This window comes from Scardinius erythrophthalmus, assembly GCF_964197995.2.
Source record: "Scardinius erythrophthalmus genome assembly, chromosome: 5".
Classification (NCBI taxonomy): Eukaryota; Metazoa; Chordata; class Actinopteri; order Cypriniformes; family Leuciscidae; genus Scardinius; species Scardinius erythrophthalmus.
The window spans coordinates 19,581,060-19,594,425 of NC_138225.1; the positions used below are offsets into that span (position 1 = coordinate 19,581,060).

General features: G+C 43.0%; 1 protein-coding gene across 1 annotated transcript in view; it reads left to right on the forward strand.

The window, feature by feature from the left end:
- Positions 1-12,595, forward strand: part of adamts15a (ADAM metallopeptidase with thrombospondin type 1 motif, 15a) — a 37,468-nt gene extending 24,873 nt beyond the window's left edge. The window contains exons 4-8 of the mRNA XM_081366020.1: positions 5,608-5,894; positions 6,019-6,196; positions 6,364-6,539; positions 8,299-8,474; positions 9,749-12,595. Coding sequence (XP_081222146.1) covers positions 5,608-5,894; positions 6,019-6,196; positions 6,364-6,539; positions 8,299-8,474; positions 9,749-10,568 — 1,637 coding nt within the window. The 3' untranslated portion in view covers positions 10,569-12,595. The remainder of the gene's footprint in view (positions 1-5,607; positions 5,895-6,018; positions 6,197-6,363; positions 6,540-8,298; positions 8,475-9,748) is intronic.
- The last annotated feature ends 771 nt before the right edge of the window (positions 12,596-13,366 follow it).

Here is a 13,366-nt window from a genome sequence, read left to right on the forward strand (position 1 = left end):
CTAGGGTCCCTGGATGAGGGAAGCCCGGACCCGGAGCTGCTCAGGAAACTGCGCACGGCGGCGGATCTCTCTCTGGCGGCGTCTAAAAAGATCGCCCAGGGAATCGGCCGCAATATGGGCAGTCTGGTGGCCCTACATCGCCATCTGTGGCTGACGCTGTCAGGGATGCGCAACGCGGATAAAAGGCAGTTCCTGGACGCGCCGGTGAGCCCTACGGGTCTTTTCGGTGTTGCGGTGGAGTCACTATCTGACAAGTACGCCGAGACCGTCAAGCAATCTAAGATGATGCCTCATCTCCTGCCGAAACGGTCTCAAGCCCCCCCCGCAGCGAGGTCCAGGTCTTCATCAGCACAGCGCCCGGCGGGACACACCAGGCGCGCGTCCCCGAGTGCGGCAGAGCGTCGCGAGCCGGAGCCTCCCTTCCGCCAGAGGCAGTTTAGAAAGCCCCGTTTTGGTGCGAAGCCGGCCTCTAGCAGCCAAGGGCGCCCGGCGGGCAAGAAGGGGCAGCGTTCCTGATGTGCGTGTCGGGGGGAAGAGAGCACGGGACGTGTTCGTCGGACCCGTTGCAAAGAGGGCGTGTTCCCGCCCAGAGTTCGACGTGAATGTCTTGATTTTGAAACCGCTGTGTTCTGTTTCAATAAACAAAGTGCATTACATGTCTCAGCAAAAGAGCTTTCTTCCTCCCTACACTATTACCCGCGTCATAAGCGAAACCTCTCCCCCGGGGGACGTTTCGCAGAGCGGAAGCTCGGGGGAACCCGAGGAGGTGGCTGTTTATGTCCCCGTACGAAAAGCCGCGGACGAGTCACCTGTCATTCATGTAGCGGTCAATGCTTCCCCGGTGGCTGGCGCTCAGCCCCCGCCGCAGCATGCATTAAAACCCCCCTTATCGAGCCACCTGGGCGCGTGGTCGACGCTCCCGACGGCATCATATTGGGTGTTAAACACAATAAAACGCGGCTATACACTCCAATTCGCTCGCAGACCACCCCGCTTTGGCGGTGTGATTATGACAGAGGTGTCGGAACAGAGCGCCCCGCTACTTCGGGCAGAAATCTCTTCTCTCCTGGCCAAACAAGCAGTAGAGATAGTACCCGAAGAGCGGAGAAATTCCGGTTTCTACAGCCGTTATTTTCTAGTACCGAAGAAGGACGGAGGTATGCGCCCCATCTTAGATCTGAGATTACTGAACAAAGCGCTCGCGAAACGCGCGTTCAAAATGATAACTGTGAAGCAGATCCTCGCGCACATTCAGCCCGACGATTACTTCATTGCAGTGGATCTGAAGGATGCATACTTCCACATTCAGATAGCCCCGCATCACAGGCGCTTCCTCCGTTTTGCATTCGAAGGTGTGGCATACCAGTTCAAAGTGTTGCCGTTCGGGCTGGCTCTCGCCCCCCGTGTATTTACAATGTGCATGAATGCAGCGCTTGCTCCCCTGAAGCTCAGTGGAATGCGCATTCTGAACTATCTCGACGACTGGTTAGTCATCGCGCGGTCGGAGTGTGTTCTCGAGGAACACAAACGCAGACTCCTCGCCCACCTGACGGGTTTGGGACTGTCTGTGAACATGCAGAAGAGCGCCCTTCAACCGTGCCAGTCTATCACATTCCTCGGTATGGTGCTGGACTCGCGCGCTATGATCGCGAAGCTGTCAGAGTCGAGAATCCAGTCGATTCGCAATGCATTAGCCCTATTCGTTCAAGGCAGAGCCATTCCCCTAAAAACGTTTCAGAGGCTACTCGGTCTGATGGCAGCTGCAGCCTCCGTCTGCAGACTGGGCTTGTTGCACATGAGACCGCTTCAACACTGGTTACAGAGCCGAGTACAGCCGCGGGCGTGGAGAGCAGGAACGGAACGCCTTGTTATAACGCGTTCATGTCTGGAGACTCTAGCGCCTTGGTTCGATTCGACCATGTTAGAGCAGGGTACTGCTTTGGGCAGAGTGGTCAGACGAGTAGTGGTCACTACGGATGCGTCACTGTCAGGCTGGGGAGCCCTCTGCGATGGCAGACCGGCATTCGGTACGTGGACAGGGGACCAGACGCGCTGGCATATAAACTGCTTGGAGATGGAAGCGGTTCATCTAGCGCTGCGGGGTTTCCTCCCGTTTGTGAAAGACCGTCATGTTCTCATCAGAACGGACAACACGGCAGTGGTGGCGTACATCAGTCGCCAGGGAGGTTTACGTTCGCGATCCCTGCAGGGGCTAGCAAGACGGCTGCTATTATGGACGGACAGAGTTCTCCTGTCGATTCGAGCAGTGCACGTGCCGGGCAGTTTGAATTGCGGCGCGGACATGCTGTCCAGGGACGGCATTGTGCACGGAGAGTGGAGGCTTCACCCGCAGACGATAAACATGATCTGGAATCTGTTTGGCAAAGCGGAGATCGACCTCTTTGCATCGCAGGAGAACGCACACTGCCCGCTGTACTTCGCATTGACAACAGCCCCCCTAGAGGGAGACGCACTGTCGAGCCACTGGCCGAAGGGACAGAAGTATGCTTTCCCTCCGATCAAGTTAATGCCGCTGGTGCTGCAAAAGATCAGAGAGGAGAGATGTGCGTTAATTTTGGTAGCGCCCAAATGGCCCAACCAGCCGTGGTTCCCGGAGCTGGTGAACATGTCGCGGTTTCCCCCGTGGCGGATACCACCGAGAAGGGACCTCCTATCTCAGGCGAAGGGCACCATATGGCACCCCAACCCGGAGCTATGGGACCTGCATGTGTGGCAGGTCAGCGCGGAGTATCACAGCGAGTGCTGCAGACAATAGCAGAGTCTAGAGCCCCTTCGACGAGGCGCTTATACACTCTGAAGTGGAAAGTTTTTGCTAACTGGTGTGTTGTCAAAAAGGAGGACCCCAGGAATTGCGATATTTCCGTTATTCTGACCTTCCTACAGGAACGTCTGGATATTGGTAGTGCGCCATCTACACTGAAAGTCTACGTGGCCGCTATTGCCGTTTTTCGTGATACGCTAGATGGCCATTCAGTGGGGAAACACCCCTTGATAACAAGTTTTCTGCGAGGGGCTAGGCGGCTTAATCCCCCCCGCCTTCGTCAGATGCCGGTCTGGGACCTGTCGTTAGTACTTAGTGCACTGTCCGACCCACCTTTTGAACCAGCTGAGTCTAGCGACATTAAAGTGCTCTCATTTAAGACGGCGCTTCTGCTCGCGCTAGCCTGCGGGAAACGGGTGGGGGACTTACATGCCCTGTCAGTAAACAGCGCATGTATGCAGTTTGGACCGGACGATTGCATGGTCAGACTTTTACCCAAGCGAGGTTATTCGCCTAAGGTGCTCTCAACGCCGTTCAGAGCACAGGTGGTTACAATTCGAGCTTTTTCCGATGACGACAGTGATTCAGTGTCTCAGAAGTACGCTTTGTGCCCCGTGCGTGCCCTACGTGCTTATGTGAACAGAACTAGCCATTTTCGAACTTCAGAGCAGCTCTTCGTCTGCTACGCGGGTGCCAAGAAAGGCGGCACGCTGTCGAAACAGAGGTTAGCGCACTGGATAGTGGAGGCTGTGCGACTGGCTTATGCTGCCCGGGGAGCCGCTTGCCCTATAGGGGTGCACGCCCACTCCACGAGGAGTTTGGCGTCATCGTGGGCATGGGCGAAGGGCATGTCTATTCAAGACATTTGTTTCGCAGCAGGCTGGTCCTCTCGCAACACGTTTGCGAGATTCTATAACTTGGATATTCCTTCGTTCGCACCACATGTACTGTCAGTGCAGGGAGAGGGAGCTGAGTTCTCATTGGATTAGACTACAGACACGCCCCGTCGGCGCGCGCTCTAGTCATGGTTTCGACCAGGTCGTGTAAGCAGTGCGAGCCATTTGCAATAGTTGCATTATGTTCACTATATCTATGTCCCCTTATTATGCCCGCATTTTTGCCGGCAGTGTATTCCTAAGCACCAATCACATTGCTGCAATCCCCCATTCACTTCAGTTCAGTGTTGCTTAACTAGGTGAGCGGGGCTACGTTGGTGCGGGCGCCGACTTGGCTCTGTGCCAGTAGGTGTTTCAACCAGGTCCGGTGCCTGAACCTGAGCTGTGTGAGGTAGGGATTATGCTTGTGCTCTACTTGAGCTCGTGCGAGCTGGGCCGTGCTTTTCCCACACGGCGGGGGTTTTATTGTTCCCCATACGTAATGTCGAGAGACCGACTCGATAAGGGAACGTCTCTGGTTACTCACGTAACCTTAGTTCCCTGAGAGGAGGGAACGAGACATTACGTAACATGCCGTGTGGGAAAGACTTCTGTCTCCTTACTCTCGTTCAGCTAAGATTCTGAGGTTTTTGGCGCCCGCCGTCACCTATATTGGGAGTTGTCAGCCAATCAGGTGAAGGCGGGATCGCCATTGGCTATTTGCAAGCAAAAGAGTTATTCAAATCAGACTTCATAATTCGAGGAAAATGGATTTCCCCATACGTAATGTCTCGTTCCCTCCTCTCAGGGAACTAAGGTTACGTGAGTAACCAGAGACGTTCTATGAGTCAGAAAATTTAGTCTCAGAAGAATAATATTAAGTTTAAATAGCATTTCAGTATGCTGGCTTTCTCAAACCAACATTATAATGTTACAAAAAATATGTTTCAAATAAATGCTTTTCTTCTGAACTTTCTATTCACCAAAGAATCCTGAAAAATCACGTTTCCCCAAAAAAATATTAAGCAGCACAACCATATAATATAAAATCTGTAATATTAAGAAATGTTTATTGAGCACCAACTCAAGTATATTAGAATGATTTCTGAAGGATCATGTGACACTGAATAACTGCAGTAATTTTATTTTTTAAAATATTATAAAAAAGTCATTTGAAATTGTAATAATATTTCTAAATTGTACTGTTTTACTGTATTTTTTAATAAATGTAGCCTTGGTGAGCACAAAATATTTTTTTTTTAAAAACATTTTAAAAATCGAACCGTACCCTTTTGAATGGTAGTGTATATGAGTCAGCTTAGTGCTAAATAGAGTGATTTAGACTTTAGACAGTCTGGGTTTAACACCTCAGTGCTGGTGCTTTCTAAAAAGCTGTCTTCAAAGCAATAGATGTCTCAAGGTCAGCTTAAGTTACAGCTTGCAAAAATTCTGTGATCTAAATTTTTGTTTAAACAGTGTGGCAACTGATGTAACTGTTTGACTGGAGTGTTTCTGTGAAGGTTTACAGTGGGGTCCCTGTGGGATTCAAACCCCTCTCAGGGTTGGTATTTGCCCTCTGTAGACTTAGACGTGTATGTACACTACATCTGTGATAAACATAAAAATCTAAAACAAATATGTCATGCCCACATTTTAGTCATTAAACTTTAGTTCCTTACTGTTAAAAACAATACTTTTTGTATTTTAACCCTCATCCTCTCCTTGCATTCTGTAACAAATCCTTCCCTCACGGGTCAAAATGACCCAAAGCCCTAAAATTATACTTTTTTCACCCCAGTTTTTTTGTTTTGTAAAATAATTGTATATTTTAATAAAATAATAAGAAAAACAGATAAAATTAGAGCAAGCATAAATATCTAAAGTGCTGTAAATACAATTTCATACAACTGCATATATGTAACTTTCTGTTATTGTTTGATATCGTTGCAGGTGATTGTCTGCTGGATCAACCTCAGAAACCGTTAGCTCTTCCAGACGTGCTTCCTGGTGCATCGTATGGTTTAGAGCGGCAGTGTGAGCTTGCCTTCGGTGCCGGCTCAAAGCCGTGCCCATTCATGCAGGCACCATGTCAGCGCTTATGGTGCACAGGGAAGACCCGTGGGCAACTGGTGTGCCAGACAAGACACTTTCCGTGGGCAGATGGAACCAGCTGCGGGGACGGACAGCTTTGCATGCGGGGCACATGCATGGAGAAACAGGAGATAACTAAAACTAAGGTACCTTCACACACTGCCCGGCCAAAAAAAAAGTTGCTGTTTGGATTTAAATTGTCATGGGATGTTTAATGTTTAAAGGTCAAGTGAGCTCTGACATCCCCCTCTTCCTGTTCCTCTCTGTTAGGTGGATGGCAGATGGGGTAAATGGGGGCCATTTGGTACCTGCTCCAGAACTTGTGGAGGTGGTGTGCAGCTGTCTAAGAGAGAGTGTGACAACCCTGTGCCAGAGAACGAAGGCAAATACTGTCAGGGAGTGAGGGTCAAATACCGGTCTTGCAACCTATCCCCATGCACTGACACAGGTTTAAAAACCATTTCAAATTGTTTTTTATCCCCAAAAAATCAGCATCAATGGATACATTAAGTAAACAAAAATCATTTGGAATAATTTTTGTTTTTTGTATGACTTGCATATGGAATCAAATATTTCAAGAATGTGCTCTTCTTTCATCTGCCCCCTTTTTTTTAGGCAAGAGCTATCGTGAGGAGCAGTGTGAAGCTTACAATGGGTTTAGTCTGAACACTAACCGGCTCACCCCTTCTGTGGTGTGGGTGCCCAAATATTCTGGTGTGTCGGCCAAAGATATGTGCAAGCTGATCTGCAGGGCAAATGGAACAGGATACTTCTATGTTCTTGCACCAAAGGTGAGCAATAATTGTTAAGAACCATCTACCACATTTAGAAATGACTTGTAAAAAATATATAACGAAGTTGGGTTCAAAAGCATCAAAAATATATAAATACAAAAATATTATTTTAATATTTAATTTTAATATGAATATCATGCATTCAGGGGAAATATATGAGTTAACATAATATAATAACATTAATAATATCATATTTTAGTCATATATATAGTCTTAGGTAATATACAACCTATTTTGTGTCTCATGAAAAAGAGCTTCTCTCACTGGAGATAATGGAGCTTGAGGCTTTATGGGGGATGCGGAAAACACATTAATTTATAGGGTCTCCTACAGTTTACATCCTGTAAGCGAGTACAAGAGATTATGATATAAAGTGAACCTAAGACACCTTAACACCATAAAATACATTTGCAATAGTTTGGTACATGAAAGGCTACACATGCAATATCAGAACAGTTATGAGTTAGTGGACATTCATCTAAGAATTTATTGAAATGTAAAGAATCATTCATTTAAAAACATTACTATACGCATGAGAAGAAAGTACGTGGTGAGCTTAGTCACTTCAGACAGGGCCGAGAGGTCAGGAAGAGGAAAGATAACCAAGGTGAAAGGGCCTATCTTTTGTGAGATAGTGTTGTGTGGAGTGAAACTGTACAGATGCAACAGTTATGTCATGACTAGTGCATGGCTAAAGGTATGTTTATGAAACTGACATGCTGTTCTACTCAAGTCATGTTTTGCCAAAGGCAAAAAAATGTTATACATACATTTATATATTTATGTAAATACCCATTTATAATATAAATACCCTGCAATTGTACTTTTGGTGTACTAAATTGGTATACTTAAAGTCTGCTAAATTGGAACAACTAATTTTGTACTTAAGGCACTTTAGTTGTCCGGAAATAGTGCTGAGGTCCAACTAAAGATATACTTGAGTATATTTGATTATGCTAAAGTGGAACTATTGCAAGTATTCTTTAGGTATACTTTAAATATTTAGCATTTAAAGAATGATATTATACAGAGATCATACTATCCTTACTAATAGTCATATTAAAACGCATTTTAGGCTTAATATTAAAAAATGTGCATTGTGCAATAAAGAAGTACTCCAAATAAAGTTTAATTATATTATTTATATCAGTAAGTCTCAAGCGATATATCAGTAAATATGTTAATGGATTTGTAGTATACTTACATTTATTTCATGCTATTTTAAATCCATTTTGGTATAGGTTTTTTTTCACTAGGTAGACATACTGGACTAATTTCTTTCACTTTCAGCTGGCAGCCTTTTGTTGGAGCCGATAGCCTCGTAGGCAGCGTGTAGCATGTAACATGAAGCGTGATTGCACTTGGGGCGACCCACATTCGAGTCCTGATCCTGTCCCTTTCTCTCCCAGTTCACAATAAAGGCAAAAACGCCACAAAAAAAAAAAAAAAAAGAAAGAAAATGAAATCAGTTTTGCAAAGCTGCTCTGACACTGAGCACTTTATCTAATGTAAAGGATTTATCTAATGTAATCCTCTAATGCATACATCTTCTGTATATCTTTATTTTAATATCTATTATTTCACTCAATTACAAAAAATAAATAAAAAATGTATTCATCTAAATCATCAATACATGAATCATTGTTTTTTAAAGAAAAAAATTGTTGTAAAAGAATTGCCCTTGTAGTCACCATAAAATGCTGCAATTACGTTTAAATTTTAAATAATTTAAATAATTTTTCTCTGCTTTTTATAGGTTGTTGATGGTACACCATGTTCTCCTGACTCCTCATCAGTCTGTGTCCAAGGCAAATGCATCAAGGCAGGCTGTGATGGAAAACTGGGATCTAACAAAAAGTTTGACAAGTGTGGTGTCTGTGGAGGAGATAACAAGAACTGCAAGAAGGTCTCAGGCCTTTTTACCAAGCCCATGTAAGTGAAGTTAAATAAGAAGATAAATAATCTTAAAGGGTCATGAAATTAAGCATATAGCATCAGTTCTGGCAGGTAAATTAGTCAAGCTCGCATCAGCTAACTCTCAGCTGATCCACGTCTACCTATATGATTACGTATCACTGTATACATAAGCTCCATCAGTATTATCAGCATGCAGCTATCACGTTCTCAGGAGCTAATTACCCTCCTCCATCCCAAGCTCCTCCTCTCGTCCAGTCAGTATTTGGCCTTCTGAGTGCCCTTTGAATCAGAATAAATTCTCGAATGATGTTGTACTTTAAAATCTTGAATTAATGATATCTGCAGTACATTCATGTTGGTTCTGTTCTGTTTACCCAAAGGGGGGGTTATTGCTGCTCTCCCTGCTCTTATCCATGCTAGGCTGCATGGATGCGCTGGGAGTTCTTGCCCAGAACAGAACCATACCGCTAATCCTAACTGTATGCAATTGCCAATCGTATTTGACGATAGTGGTCCTGACAGAACGGCATTTTTTTGTTCTCTAAGGTCCTCTTATAATGATAAAAAAAATACATCAAAAATATCCTAATTTACAAGTAATAATAAGGTATTTTCAATCCTGTTTTGACCCTCTCTTTCAAACACTTTTAATGGGCGTGCCGCATTCAAGACTTTGAAGTAAACGGCCAATGCAACAGTTTTGCATATTAAAATAATTTTCAAAGTTCCCGCCATTACACATGTGGAACTTCCAATGTTGAAAAATATCTCGTAACATAGTTGAAACATTTGCCAACAATATAACGTGTTATAATAATAATAATGTGACAAAATCCAAAACTAGTCTTTTCTGAGCTTGGTTTTAATAAAAGCTGTTTTTGGACTAACAAGGAAGTTTTGAGCTCTGAAACTTACAGGATATTTCAGTTCAGTGACCTCTTACATGCCAAAGATCAAGGAAAGATCTTTGGATCAAGGAAAATTTTATTTCCCAATTCATGACCCCTTTAAATGAATTCATGCATTGTTTATAAATTTGATTCTAAATTTGATTAGATTTCACTAGATTCTGTTATAGGGTATATTTCAATTATAATATATTTTATACCTACATTATACAGGATAGTTTCTTGCCATTCTTTTTTTTTTTTTTTATGTGGTCACATTCAATACAGACTGCAAACTCACATTCTCATTATTTTTGATGCATGCAGACTGGTCAACTGATATACAGTACTAGGAAAGAAAAGATTATGTAAAAAACATTCTAATATTTTTTCTTTTCTCAGGCATGGTTACAATTTTGTGGTCATGCTTCCCATGGGAGCCTCCAACGTTGACATCAGGCAGCGTGGCTACAAGGGCATCATGAGTGATGACAACTATCTTGCTGTCAAGAACAACCAGGGCAAGTACCTGCTGAATGGAAACTATGTGGTTTCAGCCATGGAGAAGGATATTCTGGTGAAAGGGAGTCTACTCCGCTACAGTGGAACGGTTGGGTCCTCAGAGACTCTACAGGCTGTGAAGCCTCTGGGTGAAGCCCTGATAATTGAAGTGCTGTCTGTGGGCCAGATGACACCTCCACGCATACGCTATTCTTTCTACTTGCCACGGGAGAGCAAAGATAACAAGGTGCAAAAGAAAGAAGAAAAGGCACGTGCTGAAAACAGTGTTCTTAGGGAAGATGGAGGAATCAAGAAAGGTGGAAAGGAGGCAGATCTTCTCAAGGACAAAATCTCACCCATGTACGTCAAAGATATCGCACTAAAACCAGGGAAGTGGGTGGTGGCAGGGTGGGATGTTTGCTCAGTTACTTGCGGTAATGGACTCCAGAGGAGGATGGTGCAATGTCTTGGGGTAGATGGTGGGCCTGGGGTGGACTGTGACCCTAACCAAAAGCCAAGTGCTATTCGGGCATGTGGAGAACCTTGCCCCATGTGGGAGGTGGGTGACTGGTCCCCCTGCTCCAAGACTTGTGGGAAGGGTTTCAAACGGCGCCTGCTCCACTGCGTTACAAAAGTGGGAGCGTTGCTTTCCAGGGAGAAGTGTGCAGACAAGAAGAAGCCACAGGAGCTGGACTTCTGTTCATTAGCCCCTTGTAAATAATCAGTATCTCGCTTTATTATTGCTCTACATGGACCTTCTATTTTTGCCGAATTGCATATTCAAAAGAGAAAAGAACAAAGAAAAAAGAAAAAAGACTATGTTCTGGATCATAGTTTATATTTTCTCATCTGCCTGACAAAGGGACAAAAAATGACAACAAAAAAAATGACAAAAGACAGACAACTGAGGTCATGAGATAAACAGGCTTGAACAAAAATGCAAATAGTACTCTACCTCCAATTGTAACAATTATTAAATAATCCATCACCTGTAAATCATCCAGATGAGACCAAATTCATAATAATGAATAGCATTATAGCCTGATGTCATTACAATTCATAGGTATTCGTACATAATATCTTCATATATATTTTTGACATATATATGACATATATATTTTTTGTTGTTAACATCTCAGTAATGTACGTGTCTATGCAAACATGAAAATAATGTGATAGAACCACACTTTATACGAATACCTGTGATTACAAATGAGATGACATTGGGCACTGCAATGCGAGGCCAATACAACAGTGTAGTTTTAAAGGCTAATCTGCACAAATACAATGCTTTTAACTGAACGGATTTTTTTTTTCTGCAGACATCAGTGTAAACATCTCTATTTGTGTGAGCTAATTGATGTTTGAAATGGCCATTGATGAATGCCTACAGTGGAGAGAAGCCAACAAGCACTGATATAGTCCATCTGGGTTAACCGAAAACATTCCACAGGGCATATAATAAACTTACTCATTAATGCCCTTGCACTGCATGGAACTGGCTGCAATCTACCATTTGATCTACCCTTTTTTTTCCTGGGGAGCAAATAATTATTAACCAAAAATGAAGATCAACATCAAAGAGATATCTATCCATGAGACTGGAGTATTTGTAGAGGAGGTTAATATTTTCAACAACAACAAAAAAAGAGTAACTGTTCACTAGTTTTCAATTTTTCACATTGCTTAAGGGCTGAGAGGAAGCACAGGCTACGTTTCTATCAGCACGTCCTTCGTATCAACAAACAGGCTTAAATATTAGCATTTTTTCACAAACAGAGCGACAAAGCCGGTTATCCCAATGCTTTACGTCATGCAAATAAATGAAGTCATCTGTGTTGTAATGTAACTGGAAAACGTCTAACTACTTTCCACAAGGCTTTTCGTGCAATCCAATGATCCACCTTTACTGCTGCAAGATGACGTGCAGTAACTCAGAGGGTCCATTTTGACAAAGTACAGATCATGGAAATGTTTAAGTCTTCACCGATGTATTAGCCCCCTAAAACAAAAACAGCAATGAGAAAGCCTTGTGTACACAAGGCCTGTGTTTTATCAGTACACGTGTGTTAGCATGTTAGCCGACAGACTCTTTTTGAATGTCCATTCATCTCCTTAAAGTCACTGTTATTTAGCTCAGCAGACCCAATTTTTTACTGGCCAGCATATTTCCTGCTGTCAGCCATGTTCTGTACTGCCATACTCATTCTCTCCCCGTCCAGCTTTCAACCAGAACTTTTTTGTTTGTTCGTTGTAATGCTGTTTATCTCCTTTCCTGTCCTCTACCTACCACTGAGCCAGAGGTGCAGCTGCTATAATCATGCCCTGTCTGGTACAGTTGACATTTTAACTAAGTTATTATTACTATTAAAATGAATTTTAAGAACTGGTGACTGGTGGCACAAGGTTGTACAGTGTTGTGCCCTGTGCTTCAGTGGCAAGTTGTTCTTTGTACACAGAAAGTGAAAATCCCTGTAATACACAAAAACACATTACGTTTGTGATCAAGGTTCTTCAGAGTGACCATATCATCCATCTAAAAGATGGTTTCTGTATTACTTTAATGCATATTTTCTTTTGCGCATTCTTACAGCAAAAGATTTCAATGTCCTGCATGGGCTTGTATACCATGTATACATCCATTTGGCTGTGCACAAACAAGTCATGTAAATACCTATTATGTCTTGTTATACATATTTTTTTTTTCTCGTCATGCTTCAAGGTATTTATTCCAAATAAAACATTTAGAAATATTTTGTGGTGCAGTCTCTGTCATTTTTCCTTATTTTCTCAATTAACGGCACAGTATGTAATTTTCGCCGCTAGAGGTTGCATATTCAAAGCAATAACAAAGGTGTAGAGCTTGATGACACTGTGAAGGAGCATCGAATGATGGGAGTTATCGTCTTTACCTCCACTGCAGATGGAAATCAATCTACGGGACTCATGGTCATGGATAACCGTTACATTTCATCACATGATTATATTTAATTTTAATGAATTAACTGCAAGTAATGTAATGTTTAAATTACTATGCATCCATGTCACTTTATTTGTCAAATTAAATGGTGGGGTAACGCAGCGCAGTTTTGTGTGTTCAAAACAATCATACTAAAAGTATATTTAAAAGTACCCACAGCATTTGCAAAAAGGCTGACTTACTATTTATGTATAACACATACTGTATTTAGTTACACTGCCATAGACTTGTTCACCAGACTTGTTAAACAGTGTTAAGAAATACCACACATAAATTGATCCTTGTTTTATTTCTCCTCTTGTGCAAAACTCTTCTTGGGTCATTTGATTCACCCATCAGTTTATGTATCTTGGAGTTATCTTTGGTGACAGAACCTGCTGCAAACCAAAATGAATAATTGTGGTCCATGACGACTGGAGTATTAGATGCTACAATGATTACTTCTGTATTTTATTCATGAGACTTCTGCCATAGACAATTGCCATGGTTTCTACCATTGATAGGCAACACAATGAGAAGGGATGTTACACTGGTTAAAA